Genomic DNA, 26,954 nt, shown 5'->3' with positions numbered 1-26,954 from the left:
AGACTGGGCTATACATTCTATAAGATAGAGCTGTGGAGGTGGGGCTGCACATTCAGTAGAGAGAGCTGAGGAGGCGGGCTGCACCTTCAGTAATAATAGAAAGATAGGGAGGTGGGGCTGCACCTTCAGTAACGAGAGAGGGCTAGGGAGACAGGGCTATATATTCCATAATGACAGGGCTGTGGAGGTAGGGCTGCACATTCCATAATGACTGAGCTGTGGAGGGAGGGCTGCACATTCCGTAGTGACAGAAAGCGGAGGAGGTAGGGCTGCACAATCCATAGCAGAGCTGTGGAGGCAGGGCTGCACATTTCATAATGGCAGGGCTGCACAATCCATAATAACAGTTGTGGTGGCAGGGCTGCACATTCCATAGCAGAACTGTGGAAGCAGGGCTGTACATCCAGTAATGACACAAAGATGATGAAGCACGGCTGCACTTTCAGTACTGACACAGGACTGTAGAGGCAGGGCTGCACATTCCATAATGACAGAGCTGAGGAAGAAGGGCTGCACATTCAGCGGTGACACAAAGCTGAGGAGGAAGGGCAGCACATTCTATAATGGCAGAGCCGTGGTGGCAGGGCTGCACATTCCATAATAACAGATGAGGAATAAGGGCTGCGCATTCAGTAGTGACAAAGCTGAGGAGATAGGGCTGCACATTCCATAATGACAGAGCTGTGGAGGCAGGCCTGCACATTCCATAGCAGAGCTGTGGAGGCAAGTCTGCACATTAAGTAATGACAGGCAAATGTCACAGCTTCATCTTATTTCTTGCGCTTGGGAAGCAGGGCTGCAAAGAAAGGCCTGGATTGTCAGGGTTTGTTACCTATCGGCTGTGTCCTTGGGCGAATCTCTCTTTCTCTGCCTCTGTGATCAGCATACAAAGAGCTGCTTCAGCACAATCCTCTCGCGCCCTGTTTCTGCTGTGTGCGCAGGCGGCCGGAAACCAGCGAGAGCCCACCTTTGTTTGAAAGACAAACCTAGAAAGAAAGAAAGAAAATAAAGTGGAAAGTGTCAGAAACTGAAACAGTGGATAGGTATAATGGCTGCGGCAAGGATAGATCTGCTGGAGGCGGGGCCAATTCACAGGATTCCGTGCAGGAAGATGTACAGCTCACTCACTTTCGAATAATCAAAGAATGTTCAGCAAGGCTAACAATTCTCATGTCAGTGTTTTTGCTTTACAAAAGTCTTTATTACTTTGAGGAGCACACTATGTATCCTTAATATAGGGAAACTGTCACAATTAACCAAAGAGTACAAAAATAACAAGACCAGAAAACAATGACAAATGTTTGTAAAAATAATATGAAGTGTCTGAAAAGAGTCAGTCGGATCCTATACAGATAACCATCCGTCCTCCATAAAGATTTCCTAGGGCCAGTTAATTTAGTTTAGAGGTGCGGTACTGTCTCTAGTTTCATTCACAATATTCCTGGTCAAACAATCTCAGCTTCCTCCACCCCAGAGGTGACGACAGTGGACAACATATGGTGCCATGTGGCATGCTGGCACCAGTGGCTGTTTCTCTACACCATACCAATGTAAGTCAGGAACTTCACTTCGGTAGTTACAAGAGGAGCCCCTGCCTACTAAGCTGCCAACCAGTTAGCCTCTGCCGCTGTTCACAAACAGACATGGCGTCAGCTCTCGAAGTCAGCACACACAGCATTATTTAGAGTTAGACGGACATGACACTCCGCCACAAACAAGACAGATGTCCCGTCCTCTCGATCATAAGTACATCATAGTCTATGCCACTTGTAATTATGGTGGTTTGAAAATGTGTCATTTTCCTGGAGTTACCATCTGAAACTCCAAATAAGGCCCATATTTTGTGTGGCAGAAAAAAAGGTTCAGGTACCAGCCCCTGGCACCCCAGAGGACAGAGATTCACTTGAAAAGAGAAGGCTCAGGTTTGGATGCCTCAGACACGCCCAAGAGATTATTTGCACACAGAGTAATGTTTCGCCTTCCTCCACATCCTCGAGATGCTGCCTTTACCTAGTCCCACAAAACGCTAGTGATCTAAACTCATCCCAGGGGGGCAACATTGATTCCCCTACTGGAACTCCTTCTGATGAGGTCTGTTCTTTTAGGTTTGTAGGAACTGAACGCAGCAGAACATATGAATGTATGTATCAACTTTTTGCAGGAATTGGCACATTTAGTTACTTAGCCTCAAGACCTCAAAGAAAAGGACTCACTGATGCCAGTGTTCCAGAGGGTTTCATTTTTTCTTTTTTTTAGAAGCAACGGAAGAGATCGATACACACATTCCAAATGCAATAAAGGTCTTAGGATACTATATTTCATGAACAAGAAAACAAAACAAGCATTGGCATAGCCAATAGGTCTTGCCTTTGGGACCTTATAAGTGTTTAGCCATGCAATGGTTGATGTTGTTGCACCAAGGGTATTGTGCTGGATAACTAAACACTTATATGGTCCCAAAGGCGAGACCTATTGGCTATGCCAATGCTGGTTTGTCTCTGATGGCGGGGGTGAGGGTGACTCTCCTCCTCCATAACAGAGGAGCAGCAGCTGAACCCATGACAACTACAGCACAACATGGCACTCCACAACCTGCATTGGCATCCTTCCACCCACCCATGCCAGGCCTGTTCAGCTCTCCTGACAACTCAGGGATTAGAGGGTTGAATGGATTTTTTGCCTTGATCTTTATGTCCCAGATTTCCAGATATCTCAAACCAAACATTTCAAATACCGAATTGGGTTCAAAGGGCTTGATGTTTGGCCCTGCAAAGCAATGTTCCCTGCAGGACATAGCAAGCCATTACTGAACACAGGCACCCTTTGTAATGTATTGTACCTCTTAAAAGGCGCTGAACCACATTAGCATATCGATTTGCATGCTACACTGTTCACTGCTTGGTTGGGGAAAGTTAAGGCCTGCCCTGGAAGCCCGTGTGGAGCCGCCCGAGCAAGAAGATTGTGGAAACAGACATGGCTGAGACGGCCTGCCTTTGGAAGGATATCCCCGGAAGTGGGGTGCGTGCTTGTGCCCGCCGCTGCAGGAGAAAAACAGATGGCAGGCTGCGCGGTGGGAAACGGGGGCGTGGCTTCGAGGCTCAGTCCATGTACAGCGCTTACCTTGTGGGAGCGAGCAGCGGCGCCATCTGGTTCCAAAGGGCAGGCACGATAATTGCAAACAGATGATGCCGCTGCTTGCTCCCGCAAGGTAAACGCCGTACATGCACGAGTGCTCATTGGAAACAGTGCATACATGCACGATTTTCCGAAAAAGTCCAGAGTGATTCCAAGAGGTCACTCCAAAGCAGGGCTTGCGCGCTGTGTAGGCAAGACCTAAAAAGGGACTTAGAAACCAAGATTGGGTGCACAATGTCCGATTTAATAAAATCTGTTGGATAAACATTTAGCCACTGACACACTTTGCAGCCGAGGAATGAGAACTGCCGGATACACAAAAAGAATTCTCGAAGTTGGATTGGATTCCCATCATAATCAGCGTGGCATTCAGTTTTATACAGGATGTCTTCAAGTGAAGGCTGTATCTCAATGGGATTTCAAACTCGGATACTGTAGAAAATATGTGAGTACCGACTGGCACCTGGGACATACCCCACCTGTACCAATATGATAATACCATTTCAATATTTTATCAGGTCTAATGTAAAAATCAAAATATAGCCGAAGTTGATCGAGTCTATATGTAGACATGGTTAGGGTCCTATGGATGCAGAGACTCTGCCAATAATTCTTGATTGATCTCACAGGATAGCCAAAATGATCCCTTTGTAGCCCACAGTACATTTTGCTTCTCTAGTGGATTATCACAAACCAAATGCAGGTTGGAAACTTTGGAAGGAGTTTGTGTGACTAAAAGCGCCATAATATCAGGAAGAGTCTGGAAGCTAACCTCCGACATACCAAGAAGGAAAACACAACTATGAAGACATCAAATAAAAATCATGCTGTGGAATCTCAAATTCTTCAGAGACTTGTGTAAATGATGCAAGCATTCTGTTACAGTATAACTGGTTGGATTTATACCTTACAGAATCCCTGGAAACCTTAAACAAATACGAAAGGAATGAATTATTCCAGATTGGAGTGTAACCACTTGGTTTCAGAACCTTATGCTACCTGCAGATGTCACGCCAACTAATGCACATATATAGTATAACCTAAAACGTAATGCTCATGGGATGTCGAGAGGATAACACGGCAAAGTAAGTTAAGGCAATGAAACCGACTGACCAAGACATCAATAAATGTAGAGACATGTTGCATTAGATTAACTAGCTAGGAGCCCCTAGAGGCCCAGCAGTATGCCTGAACATTAGGAAGCTCTCAGCCACCTTTAACCAGTGGCAGCAGCGGAAATGAAGAGCTTGGCAAGCGTTTACGTGAGACCGAATGATGCTGTTATAGCAGCGTCTAGTCCTTCAAAGAAAGAGCCAGGGAGCATCTAGCCTTTCAAAGAAAGAGCCAGGGAGCATCAAGTCTTTCAAAAAAAGAGCCAGGGAGCATCTAGTCTTTCAAAAAAGAGCCAGGGTGCGTGTAGCCTTTCAAAGAAAGAGCCAGGGAGCATCTAGTCTATCAAAGAAAGAGCCAGGAAGCGTCTAGCCTTTCCAAGAAAGAGCCAGGGAGCGTCTAGTCTTTCAAAGAAAGAGCCAGGGAGCGTCTAGTCTTTCAAAGAAAGAGCCAGGGAGCGTCTAGCCGTTAAAAGAAAGAGCCAGGGAGCGTCTAGCCTTTCAAAGAAAGAGCCAGGGAGCGTCTAGCCTTTAATAGAAAGAGCCAGGGAGCGTCTAGCCTTTCAAAGAAAGAGCCAGGGAGCGTCTAGTCTTTCAAAGAAAGAGCCAGGGGCCAGAAAACATAAATCATCTTTAGGAGGACAATCATCGTGATTGTTAGACCTGGCACCATTGGCGTGGGTCACCCTTCCATTTTTGTCTGTGCCTCAATGTATTTTTGTGCTGGTGTTAGCTGCTCAGGGCCCTGTGCCACTGCCATCCAGTGCCACAGGGCAAGTGCTCCCTATGGGAAAATGTATTATGTGAATTGACTTCCATGTTTGGCTTATTTGGTTTACTATCAGTCCCTAGTAGAGTGCACCAGGGGTGCCAAGGGCTTGTATATCCAAATGCTGCTAGTGGGCTTGCGGCACTGGTTGTGCCACCCACAGAAACAGCCTGGTAAAATGTGTCTAAGGTCTGCCATTGCAGAACCTGCATGCAGTCTGGTACTGTCATGCTGACTGGGCAAGTGTCCCCACTTGCCAGTCCCTAAACCTTCCCTTACCTTCATGTTAGTCACCCCTATGGTAGGCCCTAGGGCAGGGTGCATTGTAAGGATAAGGTAGGACATGCCCTGAAGTGTGTGGCATGTCCTAATAGTGAATTACAGCCCTTTTCGTTTTTCACTATTGTAAGGCTACCTGCTCTCCATAGGCCAGAATGGGCTGCTAGATTATAACACTCTATAATCCTAGCAGGCTCAGGAAGCATGGTAGAAATTCATGTTTAGTATGCCTGAACTCAGAATAATAAAATACATCTTTTAGCAAAGGTTATTTTAATTTCCTGGGTTTGCAAATGCTACTTTTAGAAAGTTAGCCTTTGCATGCCTAACCATCTCAGTCCGCCTCTGGAGGGGAGGGCTATCTTCTTTGTGTGTAGCTTGAGTGACAGGGCTGGGAAGTTCCAGGAGACAGGCTGGGGCTGCCAGGTGGTGAATAGAAAGATTACACCACGATGGGTGGAAGGAGTGCACCTTGACTCTGAATAGGGCAGTGCTCTGCCACCACAATGCTGGCCCCACCCCTTGGGGAGCGTCTGATGTCTCTGCCCTGCCTGCTGAAAGAAGAAGCCAGAGTCCCAACAACAAAGTGCTCCTCACTGAAAAGAACTGGACTGGGATTATGCAAAGGCCCCCCTGGCCTGTAAAGACAAAAGAAACTTGGTATAAATGTAGGAGCCCTGCTCCTAAGAAATCAGATCCTGATTGAACCACGAAGAAACTCTGCCTGACTAGAAGGACCTGGAAGAAGCTGAAGGAGGAGTAACTTTCCCTAACCTGGGGGATTGGCCTGCAGTGGGTGCCTTGCTGAGAAAGGAGAGGAAAAGCCTGAAAGAGACTTTGCACTTTGTTTCAAAAATCTCCAAGGGCTTGGAAGAAGAGCTGGCCCCCTGAACTGAGTCCCAGGACCATTGGACTCATCTGCCTTCCAAAACTGAGTTGCCTGGACAATTCTTGCTTGTTTCCCGCTGGATTTGGCACCAGTACGACTCGTACCCCATCCGCCGTGAAGCCGTGCCTTTGCCGCCCGGCACCGTGTGTCTACGCTGATCCAAAAGCGCTAGTACGCACCGTATCCCTCCCGGCCGCATTGCACCTAACCTTCCCCGCCGATTTGAGTCGTACAGCCCTGGCTGCCGAACCCTGTACGCCGGACCCAAGCTTCATTGTCCCGCAGGTACGGGCCGTACGCTGCTAGACGTACTGTAATGTGCCGTGCTCAGAGCCGAGACGTCGCATCGCACCGATCCTCCCCGTACGCTATACGGCGCCGAGAAGTGTCGCCACCTATCCGCACCGATGGTACGGCTCGAACGCCAAACGCCACGGACTCTGCAAGCTGATCCGGGCCATCCGCACGTATCCCTGAAGGTCCCGTACCAACGCCGCGTCCCGACGCCGCGACCCGACCAGCATCCAAATACGCTGCCGAACTACGACCCGGACCCATCAACTTGTCCCGCTCTGTCCGTCGCGGACCCTACAAAACCAAGGTACTTTGTTCTGTTCGCACCGCAGCGTGCACGCTACGGACCCCGGAGTCTGCAACAATTGTTTGACTCGTACTTTCCTTATTTTTAATGCAGAGTCGCACATCCAGGTACGAACCGTACAAAGCCTGAAAAGAAGCGTAATTGACTAAAAGAAGCCTATTTTTGTATTTTAAGCCTTTTTACAAGAATATTGAACTTTAAAATAATACTGTGGTCATTTTATTTGTTATTCTGGTCTTGTGCTAAGCCTTATATAAAGAAACCTATTTTTGAAATAACCTTGACTGGTGTCCATTTGTGGTGTGTCATTGTATTACTGTATGTGTTCACAAATGCTTAACCTATGACGCCCTGAGAATAGTCTTGACTGCTTGCGCCACACTACCTAAAGGGTGAGCAGGGGTTATTTGAAAGGGTGATCCTCTTACTCTGCCTTAGAATTGAGAGTCCCTGCTTGTCGCAAGTGCATACCTGTGCCAACTAGAGATTCCCAGTTCTAACATTGGTGGTCAGCGGTGAGGATTTGAATTTGCATTTGTGATTCATGTACAGTAATTGAGTGAACGCCACGTAGTGAGTTCAGACCGATAACGCAGCCACACAGTATTGATTTTTGTTTTTGCTGAAGAATCTCCACTTTAAGAAACCATGCCTAGCTCAGTCAATGGAGGCAGGGCGTCCTCTATATTCTCTGGAGTTGATGACATAGATTGGGAGGAGAGGGCACTGATGAAGTGCACAAGTGAAGTCTTGAAAGGATACCTCTCCAAGTACAGAATCAACCAAACTGGATTGAAAAACAAGGATCAGTACATAAAGGCGCTGAGGGCCTGGTACGAATCAAAGTTCCCAGAGAATGCGCTGGAGGTGATACCCCAAGAAGGTGCTTCTGAGCCTGGCAGAGGCCTGTCGCCAGAGGAGATGGCCGACAGGATTGCTGCAAGAGCACATGAAGTGGAGATGGAAAAACTTCAAATGAAAATGGAAAGACAAAGGCTGGCCATGGAGCATGAGGTAACAAGCATTGGCATAGCCAATAGGTCTCGCCTTTGGGACCATATAAGTGTTTAGCCATGCAACAGTTGCATAACTAAACACTTATAAGGTCCCAAAAGTGAGACCTATTGGCTATGCCAATGCTTGTTTTAACTGCTGCAATCTATTGAAGCCTCACGGAGAACATCAAAGTGGCCGTGCGGCCGCAAAAGTGATCGCGATCAGACATCAAAGCGGCTGCGCGGCCGTGAAAGTGAAAGTAATCGCGGTAAAGTGTGACGCGCGCGCCCGCGCACATGCACTGTAGCTCTAGGCTGGCCTGGTAGCACTTTTTGGAGCCCTCACAAAATGTCTTGCCAGACCAGCGCATGCGCTGGGTCAGGCGAGACCTAAAAATGAGGGAGTTGGATCTCAAGGCCAAGAGTTTAGACCGCTCTCCCTCTGGTGGCAGCAATTTAACAGAGTCAAGGGTGCACATTCCTAAAGATGTGGTGAAAGAGTATTACAAGCAGGATGATATTGGGCAATGGTACAGGGCCTATGAAGTAGCCATGTCCTCCCACCGGGTCCCTGAGAGAGATTGGGGAGCTGGGTTGTGTGGAAGGTTCCTGAGTGAGGGGCGGGATCTCCCCTCTGATGTCACCACATCCTATCCACACATGAAGGAAGCTCCGATGACAAGGTATGGGTTAACTCCTGAATTGTACAGGCAGAGGTTTAGGGATTGCACCAAGAAACCTGGTACCACTTATGTAGAATATGTGACTTTTTTTTCCAGAGCGCTAGATGGTTGGGTGAAGGGTAGCAAAGTGAATGATTACCAAGGGCTGTTTGATCTAATTGCATGGGAGCACTTGTCTGATAATTGTTTTCCTGAGCTACGCCAGCAACTGATCGATAGCAAGCTGACTAACCCTAGGAGGCTTGCTGAGGAGGCGGACCGCTGGATCAGCACCAGGGTCCACAAGGGTCCGTGGGAGGCCCCGCCAAAGGTGGTCAGGGTCCCCAGCAGAAGAGTGGGGGGGACAAGGGTAAACAGAGGGAGTTCTACAGAGGGCCCCAAAGTAATTCCCAAGGGAACCAAGGGAAAGGTTCTCAGCCACCCCCACCCCCGAAGCAGACCGGGGCCCCGACAGGTAACCCTGTTCAAAGAGGGCCCCCCAGATGTTACAAGTGTAACAACCTGGAGCACTATTCCATGGATCCCAAGTGCCCCATGTTTGGTAAACCAGCACCCTCTGGTGCTCCACCCCCCAAGCAGGTGGCTAGTGTAGCCTTTGGGAGGGAGGTAGATGTCCAAGGGGAGGGGGTTCCCGTACAGATGACCCTAGTCTCATTAGGAGACAATGAGTTGGTCGTTGAGGCCCAACTGCCCCCAATACTCAAAAGTACGGGCAGTGGGTGACCATAAATGGCAAGAGGGTGGGGGCTCTTAGAGATACAGGAGCCAGTGTGACTGCTGTCAAGCAACACCTGGTGTCTCAAGAGCAGGTGGTCCCACACGCATTCTGCCGTGTTGTCAACGCTGACAACACAGAGAGTCAGTGTCCAATGGCTCAAGTTCCCTTTGAGGGGGGGTGGGGGGGGGGGGGGGGTCTCTGGTACTATGCAAGTCGCTGGGAGAACTGCCATGCCTGTTGATTGTCTCCTAGGAAATGATTTGGAGAGCTCCCCTTGGGAAAAGGTGGAGAAGACAACTCACCTGCGGATGGTGGGTTTACCTGATTGGGCGTGCGTAACCACCCGGTCAATAGCAGCCAGTAGGGGTGTTGAAGGGACCCTGGAGCCTGAAGGAGAGGCCCAGGAACCGGCCTTAGGGAGAGGGCGCAGGAGGCACGGGAAACCGGCTCCTGAAGTTCCCACGGCCCAGGAGGAAGCAGACCTTGAGGGGGATGCCCTGGAGCCAACCGGGGAACAGATAGCCGAACTGGGGGACCTGCCTGAGCTGACCCATTGGCAGCAAGAAGAAGGCCCCATCAGGGAGGAATTCTGCAGGGAGCAGAAGGAGTGTCCCTCTCTAGTGGGTATGCAGCAGCAGGCTGCAGCCCAGGCCAATGGTGATCAGTCCGGTACTCACTTGATCTACTGGGAGAACGACCTCCTGTACTCAGAGCCTAAGGTTGCTGAACCTGGGTCAGCCTGTGCGCTGGTGGTACCCCAGAAGTTCAGAGCCTTCCTACTGGGGCTGGCTCACGACGTTCCGTTAGCAGGGCATTTGGGGCAGGACAAGACCTTCGAAAGGCTTGTCACCCACTTTTATTGGCCTCAAATGTGCAGGAGTTCTGACACTCACTGCAGGACATGCCAGACTTGCCAGGCAAGTGGTAAGAGTGGAAGGAAGCTGAGGGCTCCACTCCAACCTTTCCCTGTGGTCAGTACCCCATTCCAGCGAGTGGGGATTGACATTGTGGGGCCACTGGACCCCAAGACATCCATGGGCAACAGGTTTATCCTGGTCTTGGTAGACCATGCCACCCGGTACCCTGAAGCCATCCCTCTGAGGACAGTGACGGCCCCCGTGGTGGGACGGGCACTGATGGGAATTTTCTCACGAGTAGGATTCCCTCTAGAGGTGGTGTCTGACAGGGGGACCAATTTCATATAGAAATATATGAAATCCCTTTGGCAAGAGTGTGGTGTGACATACAAGTTCACCACCCCTTACCATCCCCAAGGAAACGGGTTGGTTGAGATTCAACTGAACCCTAAAGGGCATGATTATGGGCCTTGAGGAGCCCATGAGGCGTAAGTGGGACGTCCTCTTACCATGCCTTCTCTTCGCGTACCGTGAGGTGCCACAGAAGTCTCTGGGGTTCAGTCCCTTTGAGCTTCTGTATGGCTACCCAGTGCGAGGACCTCTTAGTCTGGTCAAGGAAGGCTGGGAGCAATCTCCCAGGAAACCTCCCCAGAATGTATATAGTTACATGCTGGCCTTCAGGAATCAGACTAGGCATTTCAGGCAACTTGCTGAGGCAAATCTGGAAGCCAGCCAGGAGGAAATGAAGCGGTGGTACGATCAGAATGCCACTCTGGTTGAGCTCCAACCTGGTCAAAAGGTATGGGTCCTGGCCCCTGTGGAGCCCTGTGCACTCCAGGACAAGTGGAAGGGACCCTTTGAGATTGTGGAGCGCAAGAGTTCTGTCACCTACTTGGTGGACTTGCAGTCTCTTGGAACCCCTTAAGGGTCCTACATGTCAATCGACTAAAGCCCCACTTGGAGAGGTCCGAAGTGGGCATGCTCTTGGCCACAGATGATGGGACGGTGGAGGAGTCTGAGCCTCTTCCTGACCTCCTGGTAGCCTCAGAGCGAGACGGGTCAGTGGATGGAGTTAACCTCTCACCCACCCTGACCCCTGAGCAACAGGATGACTGCCGCCAGCTGCTGGGGCAGTTTCCTGACCTGTTCTCCCTGGTTCCTGGAATCACAGATTGGTGCGTCCATGATGTGGATACAGGAGACAGCTTACCTGTGAAGCACAAAGCTTACAGGGTAACTGACAGGGTCAGAGCCTGCATCAAAGAGGAGGTCTCAAAGATGCTTGCTCTAGGGGTGGTTGAGTCCTCCAGCAGTCCTTGGGCCAGCCCAGTGGTCTTGGTCCCAAAGGCTGGCGCGCCGGGTGCCACACCCGAACTACGGTTCTGTGTGGACTACAGAGGACTCAACTCAGTCACAAAGACTGACGCGCACCCCATCCCCAGAGCTGACGAGCTCACTGATCGGTTAGGGGCTGCACGGTACCTCAGCACGTTTGATTTAACGTCTGGGTACTGGCAGATCGCCTTGACAGATGGGGCCAAAGAGAGGTCCGCATTCTCCACACCAGATGGGCATTTCCAGTTCTGCATTATGCCATTTGGGATGAAGAATGCCCCTGCCACCTTCCAGAGGTTGGTCAACCAGGTGTTGGCTGGGCTGACCGAGTTCAGCGCCGCCTACCTGGATGACATCGCAGTGTTCAGTGGGACATGGAAAGAACACCTGCAACATCTCTGGGAAGTGTTGATGGCACTGCGCAAGGCAGGCCTCACGATCAAGGCAAGCAAGTGTCAGATCGGGCAGGGATCAGTGGTGTACTTGGGACACCAAGTGGGGTGCGGCCAGGTGGCGCCCCTCCAACCCAAGATTGAAACCATCCTGGCTTGGGAGCCCCCAAAGACCCAGACTGAGGTGAGGGCCTTTTTAGGACTCACAGGGTACTACAGGAGGTTTGTCAAGGGGTATGGCAGCATTGTTGCCCCCTTGACGGAGCTGACTTCGAAGAAGCAGCCCAGAAAAGTGATATGAACTGACACCTGTCAGAAGGCCTTTGACACCCTGAAGACTGCCATGTGCACGGCGCCCGTGCTCTTGGCTCCTGACTTCTCCAAAGAATTCCTTGTGCAGACAGATGCATCAGAGCATGGCGTAGGGGCTGTTCTCTCACAGATGACTGAGGAGGGCTGGGACCAACCTGTAGCCTTCATAAGTAGGAGGTTACTGCCCCGGGAACAAAAGTGGAGTGCGATTGAGCAAGAAGCATTTGCTGTGGTCTGGGCATTGAAGAAGCTACGACCCTACTTGTTTGGGTCTCACTTCCGGGTTCAAACAGACCACAGGCCCCTCAGATGGTTGATGCAGATGAGGGGTGAGAATCCTAATTTGTTGAGGTGGTCCATTTCCCTACAGGGGATGGATTTCACGGTGAAACATCGCCCCGGTACAGACCACGCCAAAGCGGATGGTCTTTCCAGATTTTTCCGCCTTAGTGATGAGAACTCCCTGGGGTAGGGTAGTTCTCCCCACATTTCAGCTGGAGGGGACACGTGTTAGACCTGGCACCATTGGCGTGGGTCACCCTTCCATTTTTGTCTGTGCCTCAATGTATTTTTGTGCTGGTGTTAGCTGCTCAGGGCCCTGTGCCACTTACCTTCATGTTAGTCACCCCTATGGTAGGCCCTAGGGCAGGGTGCATTGTAAGGATAATGTAGGACATGCCCTGAAGTGTGTGGCATGTCCTAATAGTGAATTACAGCCCTTTTCGTTTTTCACTATTGTAAGGCTACCTGCTCTCCATAGGCTGCTAGATTATAACTGTTAGACGGACCGGGAGGGTCGGCCGAGGACGAGGGGAGAGGTCTCCGGGGAGAGCCGTCTCCAGCGATCGTACAGACGAGTAACTTCCCCCCCACAGATGTACACCACACAAAGATAAGGTTTAACGTTCTTTATAAGCAATCTTAGGTACGATAAAATGGTACAAGGAGGTCAGGACTCAGGGGTCCCCTCGATTCTAGTCTCTTGGTTGGGAAAGGGGGTAGCGGGACAGTCTTGTTACCAATCTGGTAGATACGATGATATGATGGGTAGCTCACAATCCTCCAGCTCGGTGTTCTAGATGGACGGGCCGCGGCAGCGCCAGCAGGTCCCGGTGAAGGTGGTAGTTACAACGGTCCGCGGCAGCTCCAGCAGGTCCCGGTGAAGGTGGTAGTTACAACGGTCCGCGGCAGCGCCAGCAGGTCCCGACGAGGATGAAGGATGCAGAAGGTTGCGGCAGCGCCAGCAGGCCGGACGGTAGTTCGCAAGGCAGGGCTACGGCAGCGCCAGTAGTCCGTCAAGGATGAGTTCTTCACGGTGTCTCTCGACTCCAGGATACAACTGCCTTCCTGCTCTGGAGCTGCCCCAGTTATAGGTCTGGCGCCCTTTGATGTCCGGACCCTCGCACTTGGAAGTCGCGAGGTCCGGGATGAGGGAGTCCAGACACCCAGCAGGGGGGTGGAGCCAGCGCCCGGGGGAGCTGGGGGGCAATCGGCACCTGGCGGGGGAGAGCCATCGACCCTTCTTTCTCCCATTGACCTGCCAAGTGGTCCGTTCACCTCCTGGGTGGATGGTGGTGCCGGGATGTCGGGGCCTGGCCAGGCCCAGGGTTAGGGTCGAGCGGAGGCCACGCGGCCTCGTGGTGCAGTGTCCAAGATGGCGGCCGGGCGAGGGAGCCGGTAGTGGTTCGGCCCCATGATACCGAGATGTCCGGGGGCAGGAGTCCCGTATGAGACGGGGTGCGGGTTGCTTCTGTGGGTAACACCTGGAGAGCCGGGGCTCGGGCCCTGTCATGCGGGGAGGGAGCAAGCCATTTAGGTGGCCTGTCCAACATGCGTCCCCCCCAGCTGAAGGCGGGGAGAGTCACCCATCCTCTTGGGGACTCTCCTCGTCAAGGCGGAAAAAGCGTGACAGGCCATCCGCGTTGGCGTGGTCTTGGCCAGGTCGATGTTCCACAGTGAAGTCCATCCCCTGCAGGGAGATGGACCAACGCAATAGTTTGGGGTTTTCCCCCCGCATCTGCATTAGCCACTGCAGGGGCCGATGATCTGTTTGCACCCGGAAGTGGGTACCGAGGAGATAGGGCCGGAGCTTTTTGAGGGCCCACACCACTGCGAAGGCCTCCCTCTCGATGGTGCTCCAGCGCCGTTCTCGGGCCAGGAGGCGTCTGCTGATGAAGGCCACGGGTTGGTCAAGTCCCTCGGAGTTCAACTGGGAGCGGACCGCCCCGATGCCATGGTCGGAGGCATCTGTTTGTACGATGAATTCCCGACTGTAGTCAGGGGCCTGGAGCACAGGAGCAGTGCACATGGCGGCCTTCAGCTTCTCGAAGGCCGCTTGACAGTCTGGGGTCCAGTTGACCTTCTTCGGATGGTTTTTGGATGTGAGTTCCGTGAGGGGCCCCACAATGCTGCCATTGTCCCTCACGAACCGCCGGTAGTAGCCGGTGAGCCCCAAGAAGGCTCGGACCTCGGTCTGCGTGACTGGAGGCTGCCAGGACTGGATGGCAGCGATCTTGAGTTGTAGAGGGGCCACCAGACCGCTTCCCACCTGGTGTCCGAGATAAGTCACGGACCCCTGACCAATTTGGCACTTGCTGGCCTTGATTGTGAGGCCGGCCCGTTGGAGGGCCTGCAGGACCTCTCGGAGGTGGTGGAGGTGGTCGGACCAGTGGCGGTTGTACACAGCGATATCGTCCAGGTAGGCGGCGCTGAACCCCTCGAGTCCCGCCAAGACCTGGTTCACCAGTCGCTGAAAAGTAGCTGGGGCATTCTTCATGCCGAATGGCATGACTTTGAAGTGGTAGTGGCCATCGGGGGTGGAAAAGGCGGATCGTTCTTGAGCCCGGGGTTTGAGGCCGATCTGCCAGTAGCCCGCTGTAAGGTCGAAGATGCTGAGGTAGCGGGCAGCCCCCATGCGGTCGATCAGCTCATCCGCTCGGGGGATGGGATGAGCGTCGGTTCTGGTGACAGCATTCAAGCCCCGATAGTCGACGCAGAATCGGAGCTCAGGAGTGGTGCCGGGGGCAGCAGCTTTGGGGACCAGCACGACCGGGCTGGCCCAGGGGCTGTCCGAGGGCTCGATGACCCCGAGCGTGAGCATCTTTGACACCTCCTCTTGGATGCAGGCCCGTACCCGATCTGGTACGCGGTACGCCCGATGTCTGATAGGGGGACTGTCCCCAGTGTCCACGTCGTGCAAGCACCAGGGGGTGACCCCTGGGGTTAGGGAAAACAGGGTCGCAAACTGCAGCAGGAGGTCCCGGCAGCCTTGGCGCTGTTCCGGGGTGAGGGCATCTGAGAGTCGGACCCCGTCCACGGAACCATCTTTCTCACGAGTCTTTAGGAGATCAGGGAGAGGCTCGGAGTCTTCTTCCGCTCCACTGTCTGTAGCCATCAGGAGGCTGAGCTCCGAGCGCACAAAGTGGGGTTTGAGTCTGTTGGCGTGGAGGACCCGGAGGGGGTTCCGTGGAGATTCCATATCGATGAGATAGGTGACGGGGCTCTTGCGCTCGACCACTTTGAAGGGCCCCGTCCACTTGTCCTGCAAGGCACATGGTTCGGTGGGGGACATCACCCACACTTGTTGGCCAGGTTCGAATTCGATGGAGGAGGCATTTTGATCGTACCATCTTTTCATGTCCTCCTGACTGGCCTCGAGGTTCGCTTTCTCCATTTCTCTGAATCGCCTGGTCTGATTGCGTAGGGTCAGGAGGTACTTGAAGACGTCTGGAGGGGTCTTTAGCGGGGCCATCTCCCAACCTTCTTTGACTAGGCTGAGGGGCCCTCGCACCGGGTGCCCGTACAAGAGTTCGAAAGGGCTGAAGCCGAGGGACTTCTGGGGGACTTCTCGATATGCGAAGAGGAGGCACGGAAGTAGTACATCCCACTGGCGACGGAGGGGCTCTTCCAACCCCCCAATCATTCCCTTGAGGGTGCGGTTGAACCGCTCGACTAGCCCGTTTCCTTGAGGGTGATAGAGGGTCTTGAATCGGTAGGTGACCCCGCACTGTTGCCAGAGGGACTTCATATATTTTGAAATAAAGTTTGTGCCTCTGTCGCTGACGACTTCTCGGGGGAAGCCCACCCGGGAGAAGATCCCCATTAAGGCCCGGCCGACCACCGGGGCTGTCACAGTTTGCAGGGGAACAGCCTCGGGGTAGCGGGTGGCGTGGTCCACCAGTACCAGGATGAACCGATGTCCTTGTGCTGTACGGGGGTCCAGGGGCCCCACAATGTCTATTCCCACCCTCTCGAACGGGGTGGTGACAACTGGGAAGGGTTGCAGAGGTGCTTTAAGTTTGCGGCCGCTCTTCCCGCTGGCCTGGCACGTGGGGCAGGACCGGCAGTGGTTGAGGACGTCGTTCCTCATCTTGGGCCAGAAAAAGTGGGTCACCAGGCGACTGTAGGTTTTGTCCTGGCCCAGGTGTCCAGCCAGAGGGACATCGTGGGCCAAATTTAACAAGAAGTCTCTAAAACGGAGGGGCACCACCAGCACTCGACTGGCCCCCAACTCCGCGATTCTCTGTTCACTGTACAACAGGTCGTTGTCCCAATAGATCCAATGGGCTCCGGTGGTGTCCCCTGCGCTCTGGGCGAGGGCTTGCTGGCGGAGTCCCTCGAGGGAGGGACAGGTCTTCTGCTCTTGACGGAACTGTTCCTGGGTGGGCCCCCCCTCTTGACGCCACTGAGCCAGGTCGGGAAGGTCCTGGGGCTGAGCGAGCCCTTCGGGGGTTTGCTCTGGGTGGTCGGTATGGTCGGTGTCCTCTACTGGAGCGATCGGGGGAGGAGGTGCTGGCCATTCTGGTTCTTCTGGTCGGGGGATGGCACGGCCGGCCATGGACCGGGTGGTTACGCACGCCCAGTCCGGGAGGCCCAACATCCCCAGGTGCTCTCTTCTTTCTACGGCGGCCCACGGGGAACTCTCAAGATCATGCCCCAGGAGACAGTCCACGGGGGCATCATCTCGGACCGTCACCTTTAACATGCCGGAGACTCCTCCCCATTCGAAGGGGACGCAGGCCATCCGACATAGACTCTCTGAATTGTCGGCGGAACGGACGGGGCAGAGAATGTTCGGCAGGATCTGTTCCGGGGTCACCAGGTGACAGCGGACGGCCGTCACACTGGCCCCCGTGTCACGTAGTGCTTCGGCCCTGCGTCCATTAATGTTCACCCACTGACTATATTTTCTGGTGTTGGCGGGTAGGGGAGCCCGCGGGACCATGTCTCTTCCCCCTAGGCACGCTAGAATCATGGCGGCCGGTTCCCACTCTTGTTGTTCTTGTTCGCGTTCTTCCTGCTCTTCGGAGATTTGTTCTCCCCCCAGGGCGGCGGCAGCTACCTGGCGGGGTCTCAGGGTTTGGTTCTGTGGACAGCTCGGGTCATTGGCGTAGTGGCCGACTCGCTGGCATCGGTGACACGTGATATTGGCTCGGAACCCCGGGCGCAACGGGGGGTTGCCCCGGCTGGCCGGGGGCGTGGTGCTGGCAGCGGGGGCGGCCGGGACGGTGTCTCTTCCTCGTCCCTGGCCTCCTCCTCCTCCTCGGGGACGGTGCTGACCTTGGTTGTTCCGGTTCTGTTCGTGCGGCCCCCTCCGGCCTACTCGGGTGCTTTCCCACCGGTCAGCTTCGGCGGCGAGCTGCCGTGGGTCAGTCAATTTACTGTTGAGGAGGTGCTGCCGGAGCTCGACGAAGCAGTTGTTAGAGAGGTGCTCCCACACCAGGAGATTAAAAAGTTGCTCGTAGGTCGTTACGTGGCTTCCCTTGATCCAACCCTCGAAGGCTCGGCTGAAATAGTTCACATATTCCACCCAAGTTGTACCCGGGATCCGGGTGCAGTCTCGGAACCTCTGGCGGTACATTTCGGGTGTGAGCCCATATTGGGTGAGGAGGGCAGCCTTCATGTGGTCGTAGGATGTCATCAGATGGTCTGGGAGCTGTAACAGGGCATCGCGGCCTTCATTGACGAACCTCCCCCATAGACCGGCTCCCCAGTCACTTCGATCGATCCGGTGGGAGGTCATGGCGATCTCGTAGGCCTTGAACCACTGTTGTATGTCGTTGTCTCGGACATACTCTCGAACGACATCCTTGGGGATGTGTACTTTCTTTTCTGTCGCTCCTGGGGTGTGCGGTTGCTCGGGCACCCCCAGTTCCTTGTTCTGCTTCCGTAGGTCTATTTCAGCCAGTTTGCGCTCGTGTTCGTACGCTAATCTCTTTTCTTCGAGCTCTCTCTGCCTCTGTTTTTCTTCCCGTTCTTCTCGGAGCCGCAGATGTTCTAGGTTCAGTTTTTGTTCGGCTAATTTTAGTTCACCGTCCATTTTGAGCCGTGCCATTTCTAACTCATGTAGTCTGCTTTTTTCTCTCTCTTGGATCTCTTCCTGCGAGAGACCCGTTCTTCGCTCCTCGGGAGCCGTGGTGTTCCTCTCTGATGCTGCAATGTTTTGGTCCAGGGGTCTGGCGGCCCCGGTTTCTGCCCACGACTCAATGGCGTGCTTGAAATCGTCTTTGGTACTCAGACCGGTGGTAGCAATGCCTAGTTCAATGCAGAATTGTTTCAACTCACGATGGCTGTACTCTTCCAATTTCTCCATCTGGAATTTTTCGGTGGATCCGCTCTCTTTGGTTGTCATTGTGGTTTTGTCGTGGGGTGAGCTACTCTCTGTACGATTACGCTTTGATTCGGATCGCGCCGCTGGCCACCAATGTTAGACGGACCGGGAGGGTCGGCCGAGGACGAGGTGAGAGGTCTCCGGGGAGAGCCGTCTCCAGCGATCGTACAGACGAGTAACTTCCCCCCCACAGATGTACACCACACGAAGATAAGGTTTAACGTTCTTTATAAGCAATCTTAGGTACGATAAAATGGTACAAGGAGGTCAGGACTCAGGGGTCCCCTCGATTCTAGTCTCTTGGTTGGGAAAGGGGGTAGCGGGACAGTCTTGTTACCAATCTGGTAGATACGATGATATGATGGGTAGCTCACAATCCTCGAGCTCGGTGTTCTAGATGGACGGGCCGCGGCAGCGCCAGCAGGTCCCGGTGAAGGTGGTAGTTACAACGGTCCGCGGCAGCGCCAGCAGGTCCCGGTGAAGGTGGTAGTTACAACGGTCCGCGGCAGCGCCAGCAGGTCCCGACGAGGATGAAGGATGCAGAAGGTTGCGGCAGCGCCAGCAGGCCGGACGGTAGTTCACAAGGCAGGGCTACGGCAGCGCCAGTAGGCCGTCAAGGATGAGTTCTTCACGGTGTCTCTCGACTCCAGGATACAACTGCCTTCCTGCTCTGGAGCTGCCCCAGTTATAGGTCTGGCGCCCTTTGATGTCCGGACCCACGCACTTGGAAGTCGCGAGGTCCGGGATGAGGGAGTCCAGACACCCAGCAGGGGGGTGGAGCCAGCGCCCGGGGGAGCTGGGGGGCAATCGGCACCTGGCGGGGGAGAGCCATCGACCCTTCTTTCTCCCATTGACCTGCCAAGTGGTCCGTTCACCTCCTGGGTGGATGGTGGTGCCGGGATGTCGGGGCATGGCCAGGCCCAGGGTTAGGGTCGAGCTGAGGCCACGCGGCCTCATGGTGCAGTGTCCAAGATGGCGGCCGGGCCGGGCGAGGGAGCCGGTAGTGGTTCGGCCCCATGATACCGAGATGTCCGGGGGCAGGAGTCCCGTATGAGACGGGGTGCGGGTTGCTTCTGTGGGTAACACCTGGAGAGCCGGGGCTCGGGCCCTGTCATGCGGGGAGGGAGCAAGCCCTTTAGGTGGCCTGTCCAACAATAACACTCTATAATCCTAGCAGGCTCAGGAAGCATGGTAGAAATTCATGTTTAGTATGCCTGAACTCAGAATAATAAAATACATCTTTTAGCAAAGGTTATTTTAATTTCCTGGGTTTGCAAATGCTACTTTTAGAAAGTTAGCCTTTGCATGCCTAACCATCTCAGTCCGCCTCTGGAGGGGAGGGCTATCTTCTTTGTGTGTAGCTTGAGTGACAGGGCTGGGAAGTTCCAGGAGACAGGCTGGGGCTGCTAGGTGGTGAATAGAAAGATTACACCAGGATGGGTGGGAGGAGTGCACCTTGACTCTGAATAGGGCAGTGCTCTGCCACCACAATGCTGGCTCCACCCCCTGGGGAGCGTCTGATGTCTCTGCCCTGCCTGCTGAAAGAAGAAGCCAGAGTCCCAACAACAAAGTGCTCCTCACTGAAAAGAACTGGACTGGGATTATGCAAAGCCCCCCCTGGCCTGTAAAGACAAAAGAAACTTGGTATAAATGTAGGAGCCCTGCTCCTAAGAAATCAGATCCTGATTGAACCACGAAGAAACTCTGCCTGACTAGAAGGACCTGGAAGAAGCTGAAGGAGGAGTAACTTTCCCTAACCTGGGGGATTGGCCTGCAGTGGGTGCCTTGCTGAGAAAGGAGAGGAAAAGCCTGAAAGAGACTTTGCACTTTGTTTCAACAATCTCCAAGGGCTTGGAAGAAGAGCTGGCCCCCTGAACTGAGTCCCAGGACCATTGGACTCATCTGCCTTCCAAGACTGAGTTGCCTGGACAATTCTTGCTTGTTTCCCGCTGGATTTGGCCCCAGTTCGACTCGTACCCCATCCGCCGCGAAGCCGTGTCTTTGCCGCCCGGCACCGTGTGTCTACGCTGATCCAAAAGCACTAGTACGCACCGTATCCCTCCCGGCCGCATCACACCTAACCTTCCCCGCCGATTCGACTCGTACAGCCCTGGCTGCCAAACCCTGTACGCCGGACCCAAGCTTCATTGTCCCGCAGGTACGGGCCGTACGCTGCTAGATGTACTGTACTGTGCCGTGCTCAGAGTCGAGACGCCACATCGCACCGATCCTCTCCGTACGCTGTATGGCACCGAGAAGTGTCGCCGCCTATCCGCACCGAAGGTACGGCTCGAACGCCGAACGCCACGGACTCTGCAAGCTGATCCGGGCCATCCGCACGTATCTCTGAAGGTCCCGTACCAACGCCGCGACCCGACCAGCATCCGAATACGCTGCCGAACTACGACCCGGATCCATCAACTTGTCCCGCTCTGTCCGTCGCGGACCCTACAAAACCAAGGTACTTTGTTCTGTTCGCACCGCAGCGTGCACGCTACGGACCCCAGAGTCCGCAACGATTGTTTGATTCGTACTTTCCTTGTTTTTAATGCCAACGAGTCTCACATCCAGGTACGAACCGTACAAAGCCTGAAAAGAAGCGTAATTGACTAAAAGAAGCCTATTTTTGTATTTTAAGCCTTTTTACAAGAACATTGAACTTTATAATAATACTGTGGTCATTTTATTCGTTATTCTGGTCTTGTGCTAAGCCTTATATAAAGAAACCTATTTTTGATATAACCTTGACTGGTGTCCATTTGTGGTGTGTCATTGTATTACTGTATGTGTTCACAAATGCTCAACCTAGGACGCTCTGAGAATAGTCTTGACTGCTTGCGCCACACTACCTAAAGGGTGAGCAGGGGTTATTTGAAAGGGTGATCCCCTTACTCTGACTTAGAATTGAGAGTCCCTGCTTGTCGCAAGTGCATACCTGTGCCAACTAGAGAGTCCCAGTTCTAATAGTGATCACAATAAACCAAAGTAAGAGGGAAGGGATTCCATTTGCTGAAAAGATGTATACCTTCTTCAAATACCCGTTCGCAACTAAAGATCCCAAGCTCTATGCACCGCACAGCCAGATACTGCAGCACTAAAGATTCAAAGCTCTATGCATTGTATACCCAGATACAGGAGCACTAATGATCCAAAGCTCTATGCATTCTACACACAGATACTGGAGGACTAAAGATTCAAAGCTCTATGCAATGTACACCCAGATACGGGAGCACTAAAGATCCAAAGCTCTATGCACCGCACACCCAGATACTGGAGCTCTAAAGATCCAAAGCTCTATGAACCGCACACCGAGATACTGGAGCTCTATAGATCCTAAGCTCTATGCACCGTACACCCAGATACTGGAGCTCTAAAGATCCTAACCTCTATGCATTGTACACCCAGATACTGGAGCAGTAAAGATCCTAAGCTCTATGCACCGTACACCCATATACTGGAGCACTAATGATCCTAAGCTCTAAGCATTGTACACCCAGATAATGGAGCAGTAAAGATCCTAAGCTCTATGCATTGTACACCCAGATACTGGAGTTCTAAAGATCCCAAGCTCTATGCATTGTACGCCCAGCTACTGGAACAGTAAAGTTCCTAAGCTCTATGCTTAGTACACCCAGATACTGGAGCAGTAAAGATGCTAAGCTCCATGCACCGTACACCCAGATACTGGAGCACTAATGATTCTAAGCTCCATGCACTGTACACCCAGATACTGGAGCACTAATGACCCTAAGCTCCATGCACCATACACCCAGATACTGGTGCACTAAAGATCCAAAGCCCTATGCATTTTACACCCAGATACTGGAGCACTAATGATCCTAAGCTCCATGCACCGTACACCCAGATACTGGAGCACTAATGATTCTAAGCTCCATGCACTGTACACCCAGATACTGGAGCACTAAGGAGCCTAAGCTCTATGCACCGCACACCCAGATAATGGAGTACTAAAGATCCTAAGCTCTATGCACTGTACACCCAAATACTGGAGTACTAAAGATTCTAAGCTCTATGCATTGTACACCCAGATACTGGAGCAGTAAAGATCCTAAGCTCATGCACCGTACATCCAGATACTGAAGCTCTAGTGATCCAAAGCTCCATGCACTCTACACCCAGATTCTGGAGTACTAAAGATCCTAATCTCTATGCATTGTACACCCAGATACTGAAGCAGTAAAGATCCTAAGCTCTATGCATCGTACACCCAGATACTGGAGCACTAATGATCCTAAGCTCTATGCATTGTACACCTAGATACTGGAGCAGTAAAGATCCTAAGCTACATGCACCGTACACCCAGATACTGGAGCACTAAGGAGCCTAAGCTCTATGCACCGCACACCTAGATACTGGAGCAGTAAAGATCCTAAGCTCCATGCACTGTACACCCAGATACTGGAGCACTAATCATCCAAAGCTCCATGCACAGCACACCCAGATACTGGAGCACTAATGATCCTAAGCTCTATGCACCGTACACCCAGATACTGGAGCACTAATGATCCTAAGCTCTATGCACCGTACACCCAGATACTGGAGCACTAATGATCCAAAGCTCCATGTACTGTAAACCCAGATACTGGAGCACTAATGAACCTAAGCTATATGCACCGCACACCCAGATACTGGAGCACAAATGATCCTAAGCTCCATGCACTGTACACCCAGATACTGGAGCACTAATGATCCTAACCTCTATGCACTGCACACCCAGATACTGGAGCACTAATGATCCTAAGCTCTATGCACCGCACACCCAGATACTGGAGCTCTAAAGATCCTAAGCTCTGTGCACCGTACACCCAGATACTGGAGCACTAATGATCCTAAGCTCTACGCATTGTACACCCAGATAATGGAGCAGTAAAGATCCTAAGCTCTATGCACCGTACACCCAGATACAGGTGCACTAATGACCCAAAGCTCTATGCACCGTACACCCAGATACTGGAGCTCTGAAGTTCCTAAGCTCTATGCATTGCACACCCAGATACTGGAGCACTGAAGATCCTAAGCTCCATGCACTGTACACCCAGATACTGGAGCACTAATGATCCTAAGCTCCATGCACTGTACACCCAGATACTGGAGCACTAATGTTCCAAAGCTCTAAGCATGGTACACCCAGATACTGGAGTACTAAATATCCTAAGCTCTATGCACCGTCCTTTGCAAGGCTGCTGGGGCATGGTACATGCGACGCAAATCTGCATCTGCAGCTCGGCAGCATGCACAGGTCACTCTGGAGTCAGGCCCGTCCTTTCCAAGGCTGCTGGGGCGTGGTACATGCGATGCAAATCTGCAGCTTGGCAGCATGCACAGCTCACACTGGAGCCAGGCCCGTCCTTTCCAAGGCTGCTGGGGCGTGGTACATGCGATGCAAATCTGCAGCTTGGCAGCATGCACAGCTCACACTGGAGCCAGGCCCGTCCTTTGCAAGGCTGCTGGGCGTGGTACATGCAATGCAAATCTGCATCTGTATTTCGGCAGTGTGCCCAGCTCGCTCTGGAGCCAGGCCCGTCCTTTGCAAGGCAGCTGGGCATGGTACATGCAATGCAAATCTGCATCTGTATCTCAGCAGCGTGCACAGCTCACTCTGGAGCCAGGCCCGCCCTTTGCAAGGCAGCTGGGCGTGGTACAGGGGATGCAAATCTGCATCTGCAGCTCGGCAGCGTGCACAATTTGCTCTGGAGCCAGGTCCGTCCTTTGCAAGGCTGCTGGGGTGTGGCACATGCGATGCAGAAATTTCACTTGTAGGAGTCTCAACCTGTAGTTTCAAGACAGCTTGCTGGTATGGGAGCAAGATTACTACCACTTGTCCTCTGTTAGATCATTCCCCAGGCCTGCCAGCCAGTTTGACAAGGCTGTAGGCTTGAGCACAGGAGCCTTTAGTTGCTTTGTAGAATACAAGAATGTAATTCATCTCCTGTGGGACAGGGTGGCAAGCACATAGTTTTGGGGGAATGAGCTGTGTGCACCTCTGCAGGAGCTGCGCAGTTGGTAGTAGAGGAAGAGGTCTAATGGTGAGCAAGGGGTGCGGGCCTACAGGTTTTGCAGGGAAAATATTCACCATCTGGGTAGAGGTCACCCATTGCTTCATGACCCAGTCTGCGCAGCTGGCACTTAGTGAGCTCATCGGACATGGGGAGCAGGGTTGAGTTATTGGCGATGTAGAGGTTGGCAGGATAGAGATTATCCAGTCTGGCTCTACAGCAGAAACAGCGCCAAGCCCAGACAATGCATTGAATTATGCCAATGTCCGTATGCAAGCGCCCCGTAGTCGTGCAAACCCCTGCATGCAGGGGGCATGCACCTACATCGTCAGTCTCTTTTGCAGTATAAGGCAGGTGTAGAATAGGGTGTATCCAATAGTGCGCAAAATGTGCCTGTGAGCAGCAGTACAGTTCAATGTCCGGAGCGCACATGCCCTATTGTTCAAAGGGGAGCATTAATAGCTACCCAGCTAGCCGCCAATGTCTGCCAGCCGCCCTTCACCTGAATTAAGATTGAGCGAGTGTGCCTGAGGAATTCCCTAGTGAGTGGGACTGGGAGGTTTACAAAAAAATGAAGCAGTTTCCGCAGCACCAGCATTTTTGCAATGGTGAAATGTCGGGTGAGGGACAGCGGCTGTCTAGTCCACACCGGGGGTCGCTCCTCCATCCACTTCACTGACCTGCCATTGTTCTTTCCAGATGAGTCCTATCTCTTATAATATGAATCTCTAAATATCAGACGCTGACAGTTGACCACTCGAGGGGGTACTTGATGGAGAAGCGTTTAGTGCACTCAGTGAGGGGGAAGAGTTACTTTAAGCCAGTTATTGGTAATTCCAGTGAGTGCTGTGGAATGGATGAATTCATGTAGTAGGGGTGTAATGTTAGTTGGTGAATTTCCCACATAAACTGTGACATGGTCTGCGTATATGGATATAATCAGCCGCGGTGACATCTGGTAGAGGCCACGTTTAGCATGGCGCTGTCGCAGGCATGCCGCCAGAGGCTCCATGGCAATGGCATACAGGACCGGGGAAAGTGGACAACCCTGCCTGGGGCCTCTATTTATAGCGATGGGTTCGGAAACCTTCCTTTTGATGTGAAGTCTTGCTGTCGGTAGTGTACATAGTCATAGTAGCTTGATCCACTTGAGCAAGCCCTGCCTAAAGTCAACGCGATGTAAGAGTGCACATAAATATGACCACTCCAGTGAATCAAATGCTTTAGTTGCATCAAAGAAGGCGGGCACTTCCAGTAGTTGTGGCTTTAATATGCGGAGTAGAGCAAAGAGGATGCAGAGGTTATGGCTTCTTACTGACCGGCTTTAGCTTCCTGCGAAAGAACTTTTAGACTTGCATAATCTGGACAGGTCCCTGTGAGAAGTTCGGTTTCTGTTGCAGTAACCACCCCCTTTTTGCCAGACTACTGATGCACTTTGACTTGATGTGCCCTGGGTCCCTGCCAATCAGGTTACCAGGGCCTGTGTTCTTTTTCCAAAACTGCACCCAATTGGCATCTCTAGCCACAGGTCAGCCACTGGTAAATGGTACAACAGGTACCCAGGGCACTGTGACCAGGGAAGACCTCTAAGGGCTACAGCACTTATTGTGCGACCCTTAGAGGCCCTGTACCCTGACACTCACACACTGCCTTTGCAGGCTGCATGTCTTGGTGCAGAACAAAGTGAAGGGTTGACATGGCACACATCGCCTACAACACACTGCCCTGCAATAGATCAGTCACCCCTCTAGCTGGGTGCCCTATAGCAGTGGTGGGGGTACAGGTGCATGAGCCCTATAACCCCTACAGTGCCTAAGTCCATTCTTAGACATTGTAAGTGCAGTGCTGCCATTAAGAGTATATGGTGCTGGGAGTTTGTCATTACAAACGCCACAGTACCATAATGGCTTCAATAAAAATTGAGAAGTTTGGTATCAAACTTCTAAGCACAATAAACCCACACTGATGCCAATGTGGGATTTAATGAAAAATGCACACAGAGGGTATTTTAGAGATGCCCCCTGAAAAATTACCTACCTCTAGTGCCCAGGCTGACTAGCTGCTTTCAGCTGCCACCCCCAGACACGTTTCTGGACCCTTGGGTCGGGAGACTGCTGCTCTCAGGGGGCCTGAAACAATGCACATCCTGGCTTGAGGTGCTAAGCCTCCTTCCCAAGGATGGGCAGGGTCCACAAAGGGGAAGCTTCAAATGCTTGCCGCCTCTGTGAGCTTCCCCAGGCCACTTGCTGCTTT

The 26,954-nt window shown here is 52.6% G+C and overlaps 1 protein-coding gene across 3 annotated transcripts in view; it reads right to left on the bottom strand.

Moving 5' to 3' along the window:
* Nucleotides 1-26,954, bottom strand: part of LOC146813540 (double-stranded RNA-specific adenosine deaminase-like) — a 318,386-nt gene that overhangs the window by 77,420 nt on the left and 214,012 nt on the right. For all 3 annotated transcript variants that reach the window (XM_085620305.1, XM_085620304.1, XM_085620303.1), the window contains one exon: nucleotides 833-986. In XM_085620305.1, coding sequence (XP_085476431.1) covers nucleotides 833-986 — 154 coding nt within the window. The remainder of the gene's footprint in view (nucleotides 1-832; nucleotides 987-26,954) is intronic.

Source organism: Triturus cristatus, chromosome 7 (assembly GCF_964204655.1).
Source record: "Triturus cristatus chromosome 7, aTriCri1.1, whole genome shotgun sequence".
NCBI classification, from domain to species: domain Eukaryota; kingdom Metazoa; phylum Chordata; class Amphibia; order Caudata; family Salamandridae; genus Triturus; species Triturus cristatus.
This window is presented reverse-complemented; position numbering and strand designations above follow the sequence as displayed.